Here is a 15,415-nt window from a genome sequence, read left to right on the forward strand (position 1 = left end):
TCCAGCTTTCGTGTGAAGAGTTCTGATCCTGTCCCGGGAATAAACAGAAACGTTGTTTTTATGCTCTTAAATATTAAAACAAATCCCTAAAAGTTCCCAAAAGTTATTTTTTATAGTCGGCTCTTTTTCTAATAACAGAGGATGAAAGTAAAACTTTGCCAGAAATGTAAAGAATCAGAAGTTTAGGTGCTATTGAATGTTGCTCTGTTTGAATTTGCCTTTATTTTAGATTTCCATCTATTATTGGGGCAACTTTTCCAGCTCAGTCACGGGGATAATTATTTGCCTACAAGGGGATGGAGAGCATTGAGTGTCAGGGCTGTTACAGTGAAGTTCATCGCAGTAACCAGGATATTTGTAGCTAATGTGAGCATTTTAGATTAATAGTAAATAATGGAAAATTCATCTACAACTTTGTTTTGTTGACTTTTTAATCATTTTAAAAGCCTAAATGTCTCGTACGGTCTCTCAGTCAAAGTAAAGTTGTAAATTTTAGATCCTGACAAATTTATCACGTTTGCCAATTTATCAGTAGGAGCGTTTTAGATATACTGATCCATGAAAATTAAAGAAGAGCTGGGAGAAATGCCCTCCATACATATGGATGAGTCAGCTGATCCGGGCTGGAGAATAGTGAAATCTGTTTGTTAAATCCTCAAATATCAGTATCGCTCTCAAGAATTACAAAGACATGATTTCCTTCAGACAGACCATGAGAGTGGGAAAGTGGTTTGATAGCAGGGATTAAGAGGCGGGGATTGAAAAGTAAATTATGATATGATAGTGGCACATTACGTTGCTGTTAACAGTAACAATAAAGTGTGTGGCATCACGTCCCCCTCGTTTATAAGCATCAGCAGGAGAATGAAGACTGATTCAAAGTATTTCACTAAAAATATCGATATTTGGCACTAGTATCAGCATGTTGCTGTGTTTACATTTTAGCCCCCTTCAGTTTGGAACTACAGATCTCGTGACTAATGCAGTCCAATAATTTATAACAAACGTCTTTTGAAAATGCATCATCTGAGTCAGGAGATTCGTTGCCATCTAGTGGCGACTAGAGGAAATTACAACAGGCTTGTTTTTGGTGTGGTTGGCGCCTTTGGGTCAGAACTCTTCACGTTTCTCTGGGAACAAACAGGTTTACTGATCTTTAAAATGTTAAGAAGTAGGAACATCTGTCGCTTTTCAAACTCTCACAGCTGGACCGAAACGTTCCTTCAGACAGACCGTCAGCAGCGCTCGTTGGACTCGTTTTATCACCCCCGGCTCGGAAAAGGCGAATCACCCCAAAGTGGCAGTTGTAAATATCAAAGTGGGAAGTCCTTCATATTTTTACACGGACTGATCAATCAGGGCTCATACAGTGATGTCACAACAGGAAGAAAGGTGTTTTTGCCAGAGACCCTTTAACTCGTTAGAGCTGCGGGGAGGTCGGAGCAGGAGGGCCTTCTTCATCGTCTTTGGCGGAGAATGTTCTAGTTTCAATGCCAGGATTTTTTTAAAGTAAAAAAAGCACTTTCTTCAGTTTGTTTTTCTTTCTTTTATCGGCAAAATGTATGTCCCTTTTTTTAAGGTTTAAAAATGTCTTATTTGAGTTGACATAAAATCTTTCAGTTAAATAAACATTTCAACAATTTTGACAAGAATTCGATGTTTGTCTTATTTACTGTTCTGCAACATTGTTGCTGTATGCATCACACACGGTGATTCCTGAGTTTTAAAATGTTGCTGATTGAAAACTTTCATGAATATTCCACATTCTTAATTACATCTGAGAAGCTATACAACATGAAACTATAGTGTTGTGCAAAAGTCGCGCAGGTCGCTCTGTATTTTGGAGACAAACATGTTTAATTCTTTAAAGTGGCCTTGAGCTACAGTTCTCCCGGCAACACAACTTTGCAAAGAGCCTTTGTCTTTTGGGCAGTTTTACTAGCAGCTTGTTGCTAAAACACTGTTCCCTCCTCAATCCATGAAAAACGCCAACCATCCGGTTGTTCAGTCTGACGTCACTAGCCGTGTCTGGGTCTAAACTCCGCTGCAGGTCCATATATCAAACGATCACTATGGCATTACTGAGAGTTGAAAAACTGTCTAAAGTCTTTCATCTTTAATAAAATGATCAGCGTTCTGCTCTACCAGGTGTAACAATTGAGTTTAACATCCAGGCATCCATGAAAACGGAATTTATGACATTTAACGGAGTTAGAAGTTAGCAGGGAGTTAGCTCGCTAGCTTCTATCTAAATACAATATAGCATGTCCTGACTGCGGGGTTTTGGAAACAAATTAAAACGTACAGCTCTGTTATCACTTCCAACATAAATGAAGACAGAAAGCTAAACAGCAGTGACGTTTGTAGGGTTACTGAAGTTTGGCTAGCTGGTATATAATGATGTGCTACGTGACCGCTAGCGACACAGCTATGTTAGCATAATATAAACAAGCTAACTTTTTTTCCACTTGATAAAAGTTAACGTGAGTGTTCTCGGTGGTCAGGAACAAATGTAATCACATGGCAGGATGCTGTAAAAGGACCAAACTTCAGCCAGGAGAACAACTGAGATAATCCATCCACAATACGGGGTTAGTCATTCATATACTGCTGCATGGGCTGGGCTGTAGTTACCAGAGGTGGGACCAAGTCATTGTTTTTTCAAGTCTCAAGTCTTTATCCTCAAGTCTCAAGTCAAGTCTCAAGTAATGTCAGGCAAGTCAGAGTCGAGTCTCAAGTCACTGGTGTAAAAGTCCGAGTCAAGTCACAAGTCTGAAACTTTGAATTTCAAGTCCTTTCGAGTCTTTAAAAAAAACAAACGAAAAAATAATGTTGCAGTTATGCTAAATGTAAATATTAGACCATGTAATTTTAAAATCTGTGTTTTTCTCAACACATACAAAATAGTGAACTTAGAAAATATACACAAATTGTGAAATTGCACCTCTTTAAAATGCAGCTCAATTAAACTTAGCTCCAAGAATAATTTTCACCGACAGTTCTGAGATACGCTGCATGTTATTCTTGGATGCGGTTGTAGGACCAGCTTTAAAATCGCATGACAAAAATATCATACACATTAAAAAAAAACTGTATCACCAACGTAGCCTGGAAAACATTTGCTAGTTAGATGAAGTCAGCTATCTCATCCTAGCATATTTATATGCATATTTATAATTATACGGTTCTTGGAGTGAGTGCATACACTCATGAAGTTTAGTAACTTCCGGTCACTGCAACAAGCCCAGGTACAGTTTACCGACGGATGGGTACAGGACCTTGAAATGCACCGTGTAGAACGAAAGACCATCGTACGTATCATAAGTTTACCAGTCTCACAAATCGTCTTTATAAATACACATTCGTTAACCGTTTATTAATAGGACCTTTGAGCTCAACGGTAATTAATTAGTAGTAGAAATAATTTCTGGTAGCATCACAGAAATGTAGCAGTGACAATAATATTGTATGCTGTAATCGTACTGGGCAATTAGTGATACAAAAAACCTGTTTTATCCTGTGAATAAAAGTATATGTTTTTGTCAATGTACCATAATAACAGAAGCGAAACACAATATTGTGTCAGGACAATTTACTATTTATGCACAATAAATAAAGGAGCATAGCGCGACAATTTCTGTTCAGCGCCAGACTTGCTTGTAACCTATATCACCAATTATGTTAAGAAAAATGACGCATTAACTACAACAGCAGACTGACCTTCGTGTAAATGCTTGGAGCAGACTAACCTGTGAGCTGGAGTGTTCTAGGACGTTATATTTGATCTTTGAATGGCTGCAATCCAGTCGCCTCTTTGTTACTTCGGAAACATGGCTCGAACAATTTCTCTTCCACGACGTAATCCGATAACAACCGATCTCTTTACCCGTCGGCTTTCCGTGGCTGTCATGCGACCGGCTATTGCAGTTAATAATACAACAGCTTCTTGACATTTTTGTGTTTCTTTTTATCGCTGTATAACTGATTTTAATTGAAAGCCTGCGTGCGCTAGTACCGCTTGCCACGAGTTCCCAGAATCCTTTGCGGTTCTACCCGTGAATGACGTCACATTTTCAATCTCCATATAATATGCGTGTTAAATTTTATATTTGGGGTAAAATATCAAGTCTTTTCAAGTAAACCGGTTCAAGTCCAATTCAAGTCCCAAGTCATTGGTGTAAAAGTCCAAGTCAAGTCACAAGTCTTAGAACATTTTTTCAAGTCAAGTCTAAAGTCATAAAATTAATGACTCGAGTCTGACTCGAGTCCAAGTCATGTGACTCGAGTCCACACCTCTGGTAGTTACATCCTAAGGTTTTAAAAACTGAGCTTAAATAAATGATTAGTGGTAATAAAAGCCGAGGGAGGTCAACAGTGATCACTGACTGTTTTAGGAGCTTTTTGAGATTAAATCGAATAAAATACATAACATTAAACATGTTAACAACACAAAAGCCATATTAAACGCAGACTACTTTAGGCCCGGAAGCAGGATTCGTCACGTCATCACTTAACAATCGGATAGCGGTTGGGGTGGCTGTGGCTCAGGTGGTGGAGCAGATCCAGTGTTGCTAACTCCTCAGTAAGGAAAATCGCTATTGGCTGTCTTAAAAGTCGCTAGAAGTCACTAAATGACGTCATCGCCTAATTTGCATAATTGGTCATGCTAATGTAATTGTAACCTATGTTGTTGGAGAGAGAAATAACATCGTGGAAGAGAGAGTGAGTAAAAAACGTCTTAAACGAATTTAAAATTTATTTAGAACTACAAATTAAATTTCTTTTAGCAATTATTATTTTTTTAATGTCACAATTCCAACCCTGTTCCTTTATCCGGGCCTGGACTGGCAAAAGTGACCCGAGATTGGCACTCTGGTGGAGTTACTTTGTGTGTTTATAAGTAGTTTTAAACCTTGTGATCCACAAAACAGCATAACAGTAAAAGAAGAACTGACTGCGTTACAGTCAGTGCGGAGCAGCGGCTTTGCTCATAAGCGATTCATTTGCAGTCTGGAAGCATGGGTGAACATCTCCTGCCCTGATAGCAGCTGGGGGAGGACTATCCTCCGCCCGTGAGCGCTTTGGCACGGGTGAGGTGCCCACGGCAGCACCGCTGCTTGTTGAGAGTGAAAGCGATACGCGCTTTCACGTCAAAAAGTCGTCATAAGTCTCTAGTAACACCAGAAAAAGTAGCCAGATTTGTTGCTAGTCGCTTTTTAGAAAAAAAAGTCGCTAAGGGGCTCTGAAAACTTGCTAAATATAGCGACAAAGTCTCTAAGTTGGCAACACTGAGCAGATCAGCTACTGATTGGAAGGTTGGAGGAGCCAGGAATCGAACCACCACTCTGCATGCCAAATATCCTAGGGCAAGAGACTAACCCCAAATTGCCCTCCGATGCGTTCATCGGAGTGTGAATGTGTGAATGCTTATTAGTTACACTACATCACGATGGAACAATGAATCCAAACGTGAAAGTTTGGTTCGAATCACCGTCAGGACAAAAGGTACAACAGTATCTGTAAAACAGGAGACTCTGTTGTGAATTTTTGCTGCTTCAGCCCGCGGTGTTCGAGATCTCGTCAATAAGAACACAAATTTTATAGTCAGACTTTTGTCCACCAAGCACGACCATCGGGTTATTTTCACGATGACAGTGATCCCAAACACTTTTCCAGTGCAGTAAAATCATGTCTGGATAGCAAAGCAAAAGGTAATGATGAAGAATAAAGGTGGTCATACAAAATACGTGTTCAAACAAAGACTTCCAAGTTCGTCAGAATCGTACAAAACTCTTTTAGCTTATACAGTGCATTTTCATTTCAATAAACCACTGCAACCAAACCAAAAGCAAAATCTAAAATGAGCGGTGGGCCAAGGGGTTTGCAAAGTGCTGCACATTTGCCGTTCTGTGCACTGCTGCTATCTAAACTCTTAATACTGATCACCTAAATATTACTGACGTGGGAATTATATCACTTATATCATTCTTACCTTTAATGTCTTGATGTTGGTTTTTCCTTCAGCCACATTTGGAAATCTGAGTTTAAAGAAACAGTCATTTTTAAATAGGAACCATTTACAGTTAATCAGCATCATACAGAGTAACTTACTGGTAAACAAGTAAACAATATTAAACTAAAGTAAAAATGCATTTCTTAGATACAACCTACATTATGAAATGCATCATATCCTCAAAAGAAACCAAAACAGACTCTGGAGAACTTGTTGATACATTTATTTCCTCCATGTTAGCACATAGAATATATTTATATACATATTGCTAGCTAAAGTGTCAAAGAAAAAGGGAGAAAACAAAAGAGCATAGAAAATGTTAAGCCACGAGTAAAAGTTTACATATGGACAGAACAACAGGAAGTGAGAACAAAGAAACCTTTACACTGATTTTATTCCTGCTAAAAGTACTTAAAGTACAAAGAGGATCCATGTAGTACACAGTATGTACCAAAATATCCCGAAATAAGAACAGCGAAAAGGCAAATATGATTGGACAATTTGATCGATTCACTCTTATTCAAGCTGAAAACAGCATCGAGAGAGGGGGGATATAAATCATTGTCATATTGCGTTACTCTGAAGGAGTGCAATCACGCCTTTTCTTTTGTTTACGTGAGGGGAAGAAACCGAACGAGGAGCTGGAGGTACACCTTTACTCATGCAGTTCAAAAAGCAGAAATGCAAACTGGAATGGCATCAAAGCTTTACACGTGGCCAGAAAAAGAAAGGTTTAACATAAAAAAAAAATCACGTCGAAAGCTTCATGGCTGGATGGACAAATATAAAAACAATAAGAAAAAAAAAAAAAATCAAAGCTGCAGCCTCGCAGGTCACGTGTAACACAAACCCCGCCTCCGGTTTGGAAAAGGTCGGCTTTAAAAAGAGATGCTGAAATGTTGAGACACACTGAAGAAGCTTAAAAGAACAATAACTAAATCTCTCTCTCTCTCACTCACTCTCACACACACACACACACACACACACACACACACACACACACACACACACACACCTGATATGATTGTAAAAAACTACAACTAACAGTCATCCGCAGGGGGAAAAATCATTTACAATGTACAAATAAGATGACGGAGGGGACAGAAGGATGTTTTATTTACACGTAGTGCACTGAAGATGAGAACTGTGAGCTATGAGAACATGACAGGAGTAACGCACACATCACATCATAAAGGATTTAATGAGTTTTCATGTCTGAGGGACGTTTCAGAGGAACAACCGTTACCGTAAATTCTCTAATAGTGGGCAGCCCAAAAATCACGGGTTAGGTTCATTATCAACAAATTCAGTAAACGGTAAAATCAACAATGAATTAATCTCATTAGTGAGGCTGTGTCTCTGTGTTACACACTTTCAATCTGTCAGAGCAACTACTGCACAGGGACAACAAATCTTAGTCGTCTCTGGTGACGTGTGATTAATTCACACAAGTCTTAATTGTGTCTCCTGATTAGTAAACAGGACTAATCTGATGGTTAAAAAACAAAAACAAAACCCGAATGCAGTTTCCCCACAAAAAAGTCAAAAAGATCATCGAATAAAAAAATAAATAATTTTTTTTTTAAATCATTAAAAGTTATGTTTGAGATTGTTGCTGCAGACATTCGAGATCTTGATTTTATTAATGTCTTTAGCTGTGTTTAGAAACATAAAAGCTACACCAGCCTACCCATCAAACTTCCTGTTAATGAAATGCATTTCCTCCAATTTCACAATAAAAGCTGTTCAAGGTAAAAGTAAGAGCTCATAAAAATGTCGCCCTACATGGTAGCATGCAGTGAAGTGTGCAGATCACATAAAGTAAATGTTGATTACCAAATCGGTTTTTGAGGGTTGGTGAATAAATTTACCTTTTTGTTAAAGTGTTTTTGTAATTTTTTAAGTAACAGAAGTAAGAAGTATGTAGTTTATTTAGTATTTGTGTGAACTGGTCAAACAAAACAGGCACTTTATAGTGAAGAGATTATTTTAAGCTCCGTTTTAGTTTGTGTTGTTGCATTTTGTCACAATTACTACATTAAATAAGGATTCTATGACAGTGTTTTTGCACCGCTCAGATGTTTCATAAAGAAGACAAACATCCAGCACAGTAACAAGTTTTAACCACTTTGTTACATCAGAAATCTTCTTCTTTGAAAAAAAAAAAAAAATGGGCCCGATTAAGTAAAACCCATTTAACAGAGTCTGTGTGTTCACTGCACATTACCGGACTTGTTAAACTCAATTCAGCTCTATATTTTCTACTAGTGTAGCTTTTCGTGACTCACAGCTGGAAACCCCCACAATTATTTTTTGTCTTTAAAAAAACAAAAAAAAACCAAAAAAAAAACCAGACAAACAAATGTTACAGAAATGTTCTATTGTTATTTGAAAAAAATCAAAAGAATAAAGTGTAACAGCCTGATTAGCTGGTGATCATTGGGACAAATATTGCATGTTGCTGTTGGAGAAAGCTGATCTCTTCAAACATTCGACTGCTAAAACACAGCACGTAGTGCATACAAGGATGGAGGCTTCGTTCACAGCCAACAGCACTGAAACTACAGGGCTGCCCACCATGTGAGAATTCACAGCGTCTTATTTTTCATATGTTAAAGGAAAAAGGCAACTTGGGGTAAAGCAAGTTTCTCTCATCTTTCATAACTGAAGAAACAGTCAAACAAAAAACAAACAAACAAAAAAAAAATCCATTAGAAACTGGCAATTTTATTGCCCCATCAAAAGAATTCAAATAAAAGTGATTCTAAGCACCGTAATTAGACATCAACACTCAACACTGAGCACAGGGGGAGGAAAAGAAAAAGTTTGATCATTCATATTTGCATATTTTTTATATTGGTCCATCCATTATCACTTCTTTATGGAGACCAGACGTCTGGTCGTTTTTTCCTGCTTGTTTTCCCTTAATGAATGAAAAAAAACTATGAAACTATCTACATGCATGTGGCCTCACTGGGTGAGAGGATGAGAAGAAGAAACGGGCACCGACCACCAACTACAGCATACGCAGTGAAAGAGTCTCATAGCTAGTCACTTCAGATTAAAGGGGGGAAAAAAGATGATGAGGAATCTCGAGTGTACGTCACTAGAAAAATGACACTGATGACGCTCCGGAAAATATACATCTTTTTTTTTTTCCTTTTTAAATACACTGCAGGAGGGCGAAGAGAGGAGAGGAGTCGCCGCCAGATGTTCTCAGGTAGGTTCATCAAAAGGTGCGACTTTTTTTTGGCAATATTACAAGCATTTGGGTTGTTAAGAAAATGAAATGTGCAAACAAAAAAACTAAAAAGAACCAACAACAAACCACCCAACAACAAAACTGTCAAATCATGTAACCTCTCTAAGATCCAGCTCAGGAAAGATTGCTGTACATCCCCTCGGCTTCAGTACAAACTCAAAACTTCCTGGTTTCATCCAACTCATAAAAAAAAAAAAAAAAAAACACACTCTAGTCCCCCCAAAAAAAGAAACCAAAAATGTGCATACTTACAATAAAAATCTCTCATGGAAGATTTTTTTTTTTTTGGTCGGCATCTTTTAAAGCCGACTTTTTGACCCTGTTCCCAATAAGTGACTTTAGGACAATAAAATTTTCGATAAAAATGGTAAAAGGTGCTATCCACCGCAATCGATTCGTGAAAAGAATAAATTGCATTAAAGTCAGCAAGCCTTTTAATCCACAATTTAATGTTTTTTTGTTGTTTTTTTCCTTTTTAAAACCGTTTTCTGTATGAAAGCGGAGTCAGTCTGATGCTGCGATGGTGCTTACGGTACCTTTTTTTTTTTAAAATGTTCTGTAGGATCGACGGCGTGCGCTTTGCTGCATTTACAGTAAGAAAAAGGTTTCTTTTAAAAAGTCAGGTAATAAAATGTATTCAGTTAATGCTCACCTGTTCCTACACACTTAAATAACACATTCTCCAACACAAAATTAGCACTTCAGTAAAAAAAAGAAAAGAAAAAAAAAAGAAGAGGGAAAAAACAAGGTCATAACTCGTTCGAGTCATGCTGTTGAACAAACTGTTCACTGTTCAGAAAAAATAAAAGCGTAGAAAGTAAAATCAATACAATGGGTACATTAAATAATAGAAACAAAACCGCTCCGCACGCACAAAAAAACCATCGGGTCCACAAAGTTTTCAGGAAGGCAAGTCGAGAAGCAGGAGGGAGAAGAGTGTTTGTGTTTGTTGTAGACACTGACTGACAGGAGGAGGCGAGGACAGAGCCAATGGCGTGCTGTGTAAGGTCGGGTAGGGGCGGGGCTTGTTCATTCATCTCTTCCTGCGGCAGGTTCGTTTGTGGTCGGCGTGCCAGTGCTCCTGCTGACATTTGATGGAGCAGTACGAGGTGTTCCAGCAGCAGTGGTACATGGCCTCCTCCTCGCAGTTATAACACTGCAGGCACAGGAAACAGCCAAAGGTAAACAAAAACAGGTAAACAAGACCTCAGCTGCTTTTTTCTATTAGTGCCTACTCTGTTCTTCCGTTACAATTTAGTACCTCCTAATGTGGTCGTTGTCATAGCAACACGACTCGATATGTGGCTCGAACGCAAAGGTGGACGTCGAGGTGAGAATATACCCGCTGCTCTGTCTGAATTTTCGTCAGATTCTGCGAACATGGCGTCATTTTTTGTAGCCTTTTCCCTCGTAGCTGGTTTTCAAAAATGGCGGTTTAGAGAACCAGACGCTCGCATGTCTGCTTGAGTGACGCTGCTGACCAGCCAATCGGTGGCATGCAGGCTGACGCCGTCACATTTCAGTACCTGCTCAGACAGCGGCGAACTGAGCGGCTCCGAGTAGGTACTAATGGAAAAGGAGCTATAATAATAATAATAATAATAATAATAATAATAATAATAATAATAAAACATATATAATACACTGGTTCCAGGTTTTTTCTTGTGATGACCTTAAATCTGCGTTTTAAATCACTGACACTGGGATTTCTTTGGGTTGTGAAAATCATCTTGGACAAAAAAAAAATTTGGAAGATTGTGTTTGTGCGTTTTTATAACTAATAAAAGAAGAAATCTTCTTTATATTCAGGCACACTTTAAGCTCTCGGTTAACTGAACTCACCCACTGCTTCTTCTTGGTCTGGGAGATGAGCTGTTTGTGTTGAGCCACCAGCTTCTTCACCTCCTCCACCAGCTCCTCTTTGCACTTCTCCTTCACCTGCTTACATTTCCTCTCCATCTCCGCCTGAGCTCCAGCCACCGCCTTACTCACCGCCTGGCGTTTCTCCTCCTCCATCTCTGCACGGAGCTGTAGAGAACACGCACACTTAGGTTTGGAACTGGTCCAAAGTGCTCTCCATCATTAGAAGACAAACCCGAGTCGTTTCATACAAACGCACCTTCTCCAGAGCTTCTCTGACGACCCTCTCAGTCTCCCTCTTGTTGTCGGCCTTCATCATCTCCTTCACGTCGTTGAAGACCTTGGTGTACTTCTCGTGGCACATGTTCTGACAGGCACCATCGCTGTTGGTCTGCGTGCCGCGATGCAGCGTGCGCGGCGACCCCCCGTTGGCCTTCTTGGTCTGCGTGGACACCGACAGCTTTTCTGGCTGCTGCGGTGCCGACGACACCGGGATCTCCTGGCTGGAGCTGACGGCCTCCATCTCCGGCTCCGGATCCTAAGGGAAAGGATGTGATGTCTCTTAGAAGAAGTGACAGCAGGATGCTTCTGTGCCAGCTGTCACACAGATTCCTCCATCTTGGCCTGCAGCTGGTTACAGTAGTTCCTGCTCAGCTATAAGCCACTCTAACCAGAAAACATGAGAGCTGAGAGCTTGCAGCTCCAATCCAGGACAGACAAAATCTGAAGTATCAGTATCAACCTGGATTTCTCTTTGAGAAAAAAAATTAATGCATTTAAAAAAAATTTATTCCTCAAAAATAACTTCAAGCAATTTGAGCACAAACCCTGTCTGTCTGCAAATGTTTGTTCCGACCACCGAGGAGCTTTTGCATTCTTGATTTAGAAATTTCCACCCACTCGTTGCTGCGGATCGCTTCAAGCGATGCTGAAGTGGTTCATGCTGGATTTCAAAGTCTGCTTTTGATCACTGCCCTGAAGAACCCACTCATTTCTTTTACTTCACTTTCCTGCACAACATTTGCACCCACAGCTTGCTGGGATTTAGTGAGATGTCATGTGTCCCCTCTACATAACCCCAAATCAGAATATTTCCACCCTCATGCTCATGCCATGTACTTAGCATATAGCATCAGGTTATAAATCAGTTTGCAGCCAAAGAACACAAAATATATAACAGTTGCTTACACTGACTTCTTCTTTGGGCTCAACCGTGTGACTCCGACGGCTTTTCTTCGCCTTGGGCTCCTGGCTGCCTTTGAGCTGGGGGGAAAAACAGAAAGGGTCAATAATCAGTGAGTACGCTGGCGTCCCAGCAGGCTTTCTTAAATGATGACAGAAAAGATGGAAACAAAGGATATTAAAGAAAGTAGTTTAAAAATAACCTTTAAAGGCTGGTAAAGACCGTTTTAAACAGTTCACAGATTATCATCATGTCTAAATCAGTACTCACAATTAGACTAATTTAAGGAACTCGGGATCTAATAAGGAATTTCTCATAAAACAAAACAAAAATCTACCAAAACGAAGTCAATAAAATTTTTATAGCTGCTTTTTAAGTGTATAATTCATGTATTAACCGATTTAAGCATTACAGTTACTGCTCCATAGAAAATATCTGATTCAAGTTTGTTTCCATGTGTCCTTAATAGTTGTGTCAGTATGATTTATGTTTTATTAGCCTCATAATTTAAGGATTTGCATCCAAAGGAACTCTGAAAATTACAAAACCCTCAGCCAACAATGTAGCAGTTCAGCCACCAGAGGGCACTGTTTGTTTTATTTTAGTCTAATCTACCCGAGTTGGGTTTATTTTAGTGCCAAGTTGTGTTAAAGTTTTATTGTGTTTGTTTCCGTAACTAAACTTTTTTTATTTAATGCAACAGCTTTTGGTTTGGTAAGTTTACGATCAAACTACCTGTCGCTTCGGTGTGTTTAAGCGTTTTAGGACGAGTTTGAGGCGTGTGGTCGCTCTAAATATAAAAGGTGCTATAGAAGAGAAACCCTCACAGGAAGTGTAAACACGACTCAAGGTCAAGTTGTGAATGTTTGCATCTTTGGGTACTGTGTAGAAACTTATTAGCCCTTTGTGACGAGTTAGTTTATATCCTAATCAGGTCTAAGCTTTTTCCTGTTATGTACTTGTTATTTTTAAAGAAAGCATGTCCTCATATGGGCCAGTGCATTTATTTTACAGCAACACAGTATAAAGTCACTACTGACTCTATACTAGTACGCAGAGCTGTGAGGAACTTAGTTTGTTCTTTTGAACTACTACATTGTTGCAGAAACATTGTAAACTACACTGCACACCCAAACCTCAAACAACTTCATTCACACAAACTGGAACATTACCGGGTCAACTGTCATAGTTTTCACATGATGAAAACTGGAAACAAAAAGGGACAAAGCATTTATTCCCAGAGGTTCGACTATCCGGTCAAAAATGTTAATGCTGCTCTTTTCATCCAGGGAAACTGAGAACCTTCCAGGCCTTCGTGTCAGCTTCAAAACTGGCTTTTGTACTTTTAAAAAAACAAACAAAAAAAAACCCTCATTAAGTTTTAAGGAGGGCTTTGAAACAGAGACAGCATTAAAAAGCTATTTTTGAAAGTAAGACACAACAAAAAGATTGTTTCCGGGTGTACAACTGATACTGGGCCCATCCAGGGTGTACTGGAGAGGTGAATGTCTCAGCATGTCACTGGAAAAGCTCAGTAGACAGCTGGAGAGAGGGAGGTCAGGCCATCTCTTCTTTCTCTGCTGCCGCAACAACCCCGAAGAAAACGAACAGAGGTTTTTGAAAGCGCAGGAAGTATGCAGACGTGGAAGACTAACGGAAATCAAAACCCCATGAAGACATTCTCTTGGCCGTCTTTGGCCTCCAACATCTTATCCTGTAATTCACAAAGTAGAAAAGGGGATTAAAAGCGTGATGGCTCCACTTACATGGCGGACCTGCTCATTGCTGGTGGAGGAGATGCTGGACTCTGCTTCGTCCGTCCGCTCCATCCTGTCCGTCCTCACGCTGCCCTCCTCCTGCTGCTGCTGCCGCTGACTCTGTTGGTGTGGCGGGCTGCCGTCCTCCATCTTCGTTTTCCAGAAGCGTCCTTCCTTCAGGAAGCTCTGGTACACCTCCAGCTCTTCACACGCTTTTTTCCAACCATTGCTGCGCTTCACCTGCAGCTGCTGCACGCTCACCTTGATGTCCTGGATGTTCTCTGAGGGGATCCACGCTCTGCAGGCCAACAAAGAAGAACAACCATTACGATTGACAGGTTTCAAGCTCTATTCAACTTCAGTTTAGTGTTGAGAAATGATTTTAAAAGTAATTTAAAGTAAGAATCTGGTGTAAAACAGTCACGGCATGCGGCGCTGTCTGAAAACAATCAGAGGAGTCATGCTGTGCTTTGTTATAGTTGTGCTAACCTCTGGTGTTGATGTCCAAAGAAGCGTACGTCCACCTGGTTGTCCTCTCTCTGCAGGACTTTGGCTGGCCAGTAGCCAAAACCTTTCATCTTGGCCCAAACCAAGTCATGGCTGGGGCTCTGCCACGCAACACAGAGAAAACTTATCAGGAACAAGATGCAACAGACGTGATCAGCTCATTTACAGAGATCGTTCTGTAAATGCAACAGACATTCAGCGCACAGTAAAGCTGCATTTCTCAGCTGCCGTCAGCACAAATATTTGCACGAATAAAGATCATTTTTCTGCTGCTAAAAAGAATAAAGTGGAAATTTAGCCTGTTGAAGCCACTTTGTTTATACTCACACAGGGATAACAGAACCAGTTGTCGGGCCGGGCGTTCGACAGGTAGAAACAGTTCTTGCATAGCAACAACTCATTCAACTGGAAGACAGAGAGAGTGGGAGGAAAGAGAAAGGAGTGCTCATTGTCCCAAAAAACACATCTCAACTTGTCACTAATTAAAGTTAATGAAAGGAGCTGCGCGATGAACTCCAAACTGGAGTGTAAGAGGAAACGATAAAAAGACGATACCTCGTGACACGTGTCACTGAAGAGCAACCGTGCAATCTCGGCCTGGTCGCTGTGAACTGCAACATACAAAATAAGACAGCAAAACCTCTCAGTTTGGTCACATCAAGGTTAATACAAGAAAAATCCCAAACCTCAACTAAAACATCAGGACATGAAACACTTTGGGTAGTGATAGTAAACCTAATGGTTTCTGGTGTTAACTCCAGGTTTGATACTCAGTCTGGTTTTTGGGATCACTCTGAATTCAAACCCAGCAGGCGCTGCTGTTAAACAATATT

General features: G+C 40.0%; 1 protein-coding gene across 6 annotated transcripts in view; it reads right to left on the reverse strand.

The window, feature by feature from the left end:
• Positions 1-8,171: 8,171 nt before the first annotated feature.
• Positions 8,172-15,415, reverse strand: part of zmynd11 (zinc finger, MYND-type containing 11) — a 30,765-nt gene continuing 23,521 nt past the window's right edge. For 3 of the 6 annotated variants that reach the window (XM_085390191.1, XM_085390186.1, XM_085390187.1), the window contains 8 exons: positions 15,138-15,193; positions 14,910-14,987; positions 14,565-14,683; positions 14,085-14,373; positions 12,324-12,398; positions 11,395-11,673; positions 11,118-11,303; positions 8,172-10,431 (listed from right to left, as the gene is read on the reverse strand). In XM_085390191.1, coding sequence (XP_085246317.1) covers positions 10,309-10,431; positions 11,118-11,303; positions 11,395-11,673; positions 12,324-12,398; positions 14,085-14,373; positions 14,565-14,683; positions 14,910-14,987; positions 15,138-15,193 — 1,205 coding nt within the window. In that variant the 3' untranslated portion in view covers positions 8,172-10,308. The remainder of the gene's footprint in view (positions 10,432-11,117; positions 11,304-11,394; positions 11,674-12,323; positions 12,399-14,084; positions 14,374-14,564; positions 14,684-14,909; positions 14,988-15,137; positions 15,194-15,415) is intronic. The other 3 variants (XM_085390190.1, XM_085390189.1, XM_085390188.1) reach the window with 3 other exon arrangements.

Source organism: Rhamphochromis longiceps, linkage group LG18 (genome assembly GCF_057381845.1).
Source record: "Rhamphochromis longiceps isolate RC_006_pf linkage group LG18, R_longiceps_female_GT1.1, whole genome shotgun sequence".
NCBI classification, from domain to species: Eukaryota; Metazoa; Chordata; class Actinopteri; order Cichliformes; family Cichlidae; genus Rhamphochromis; species Rhamphochromis longiceps.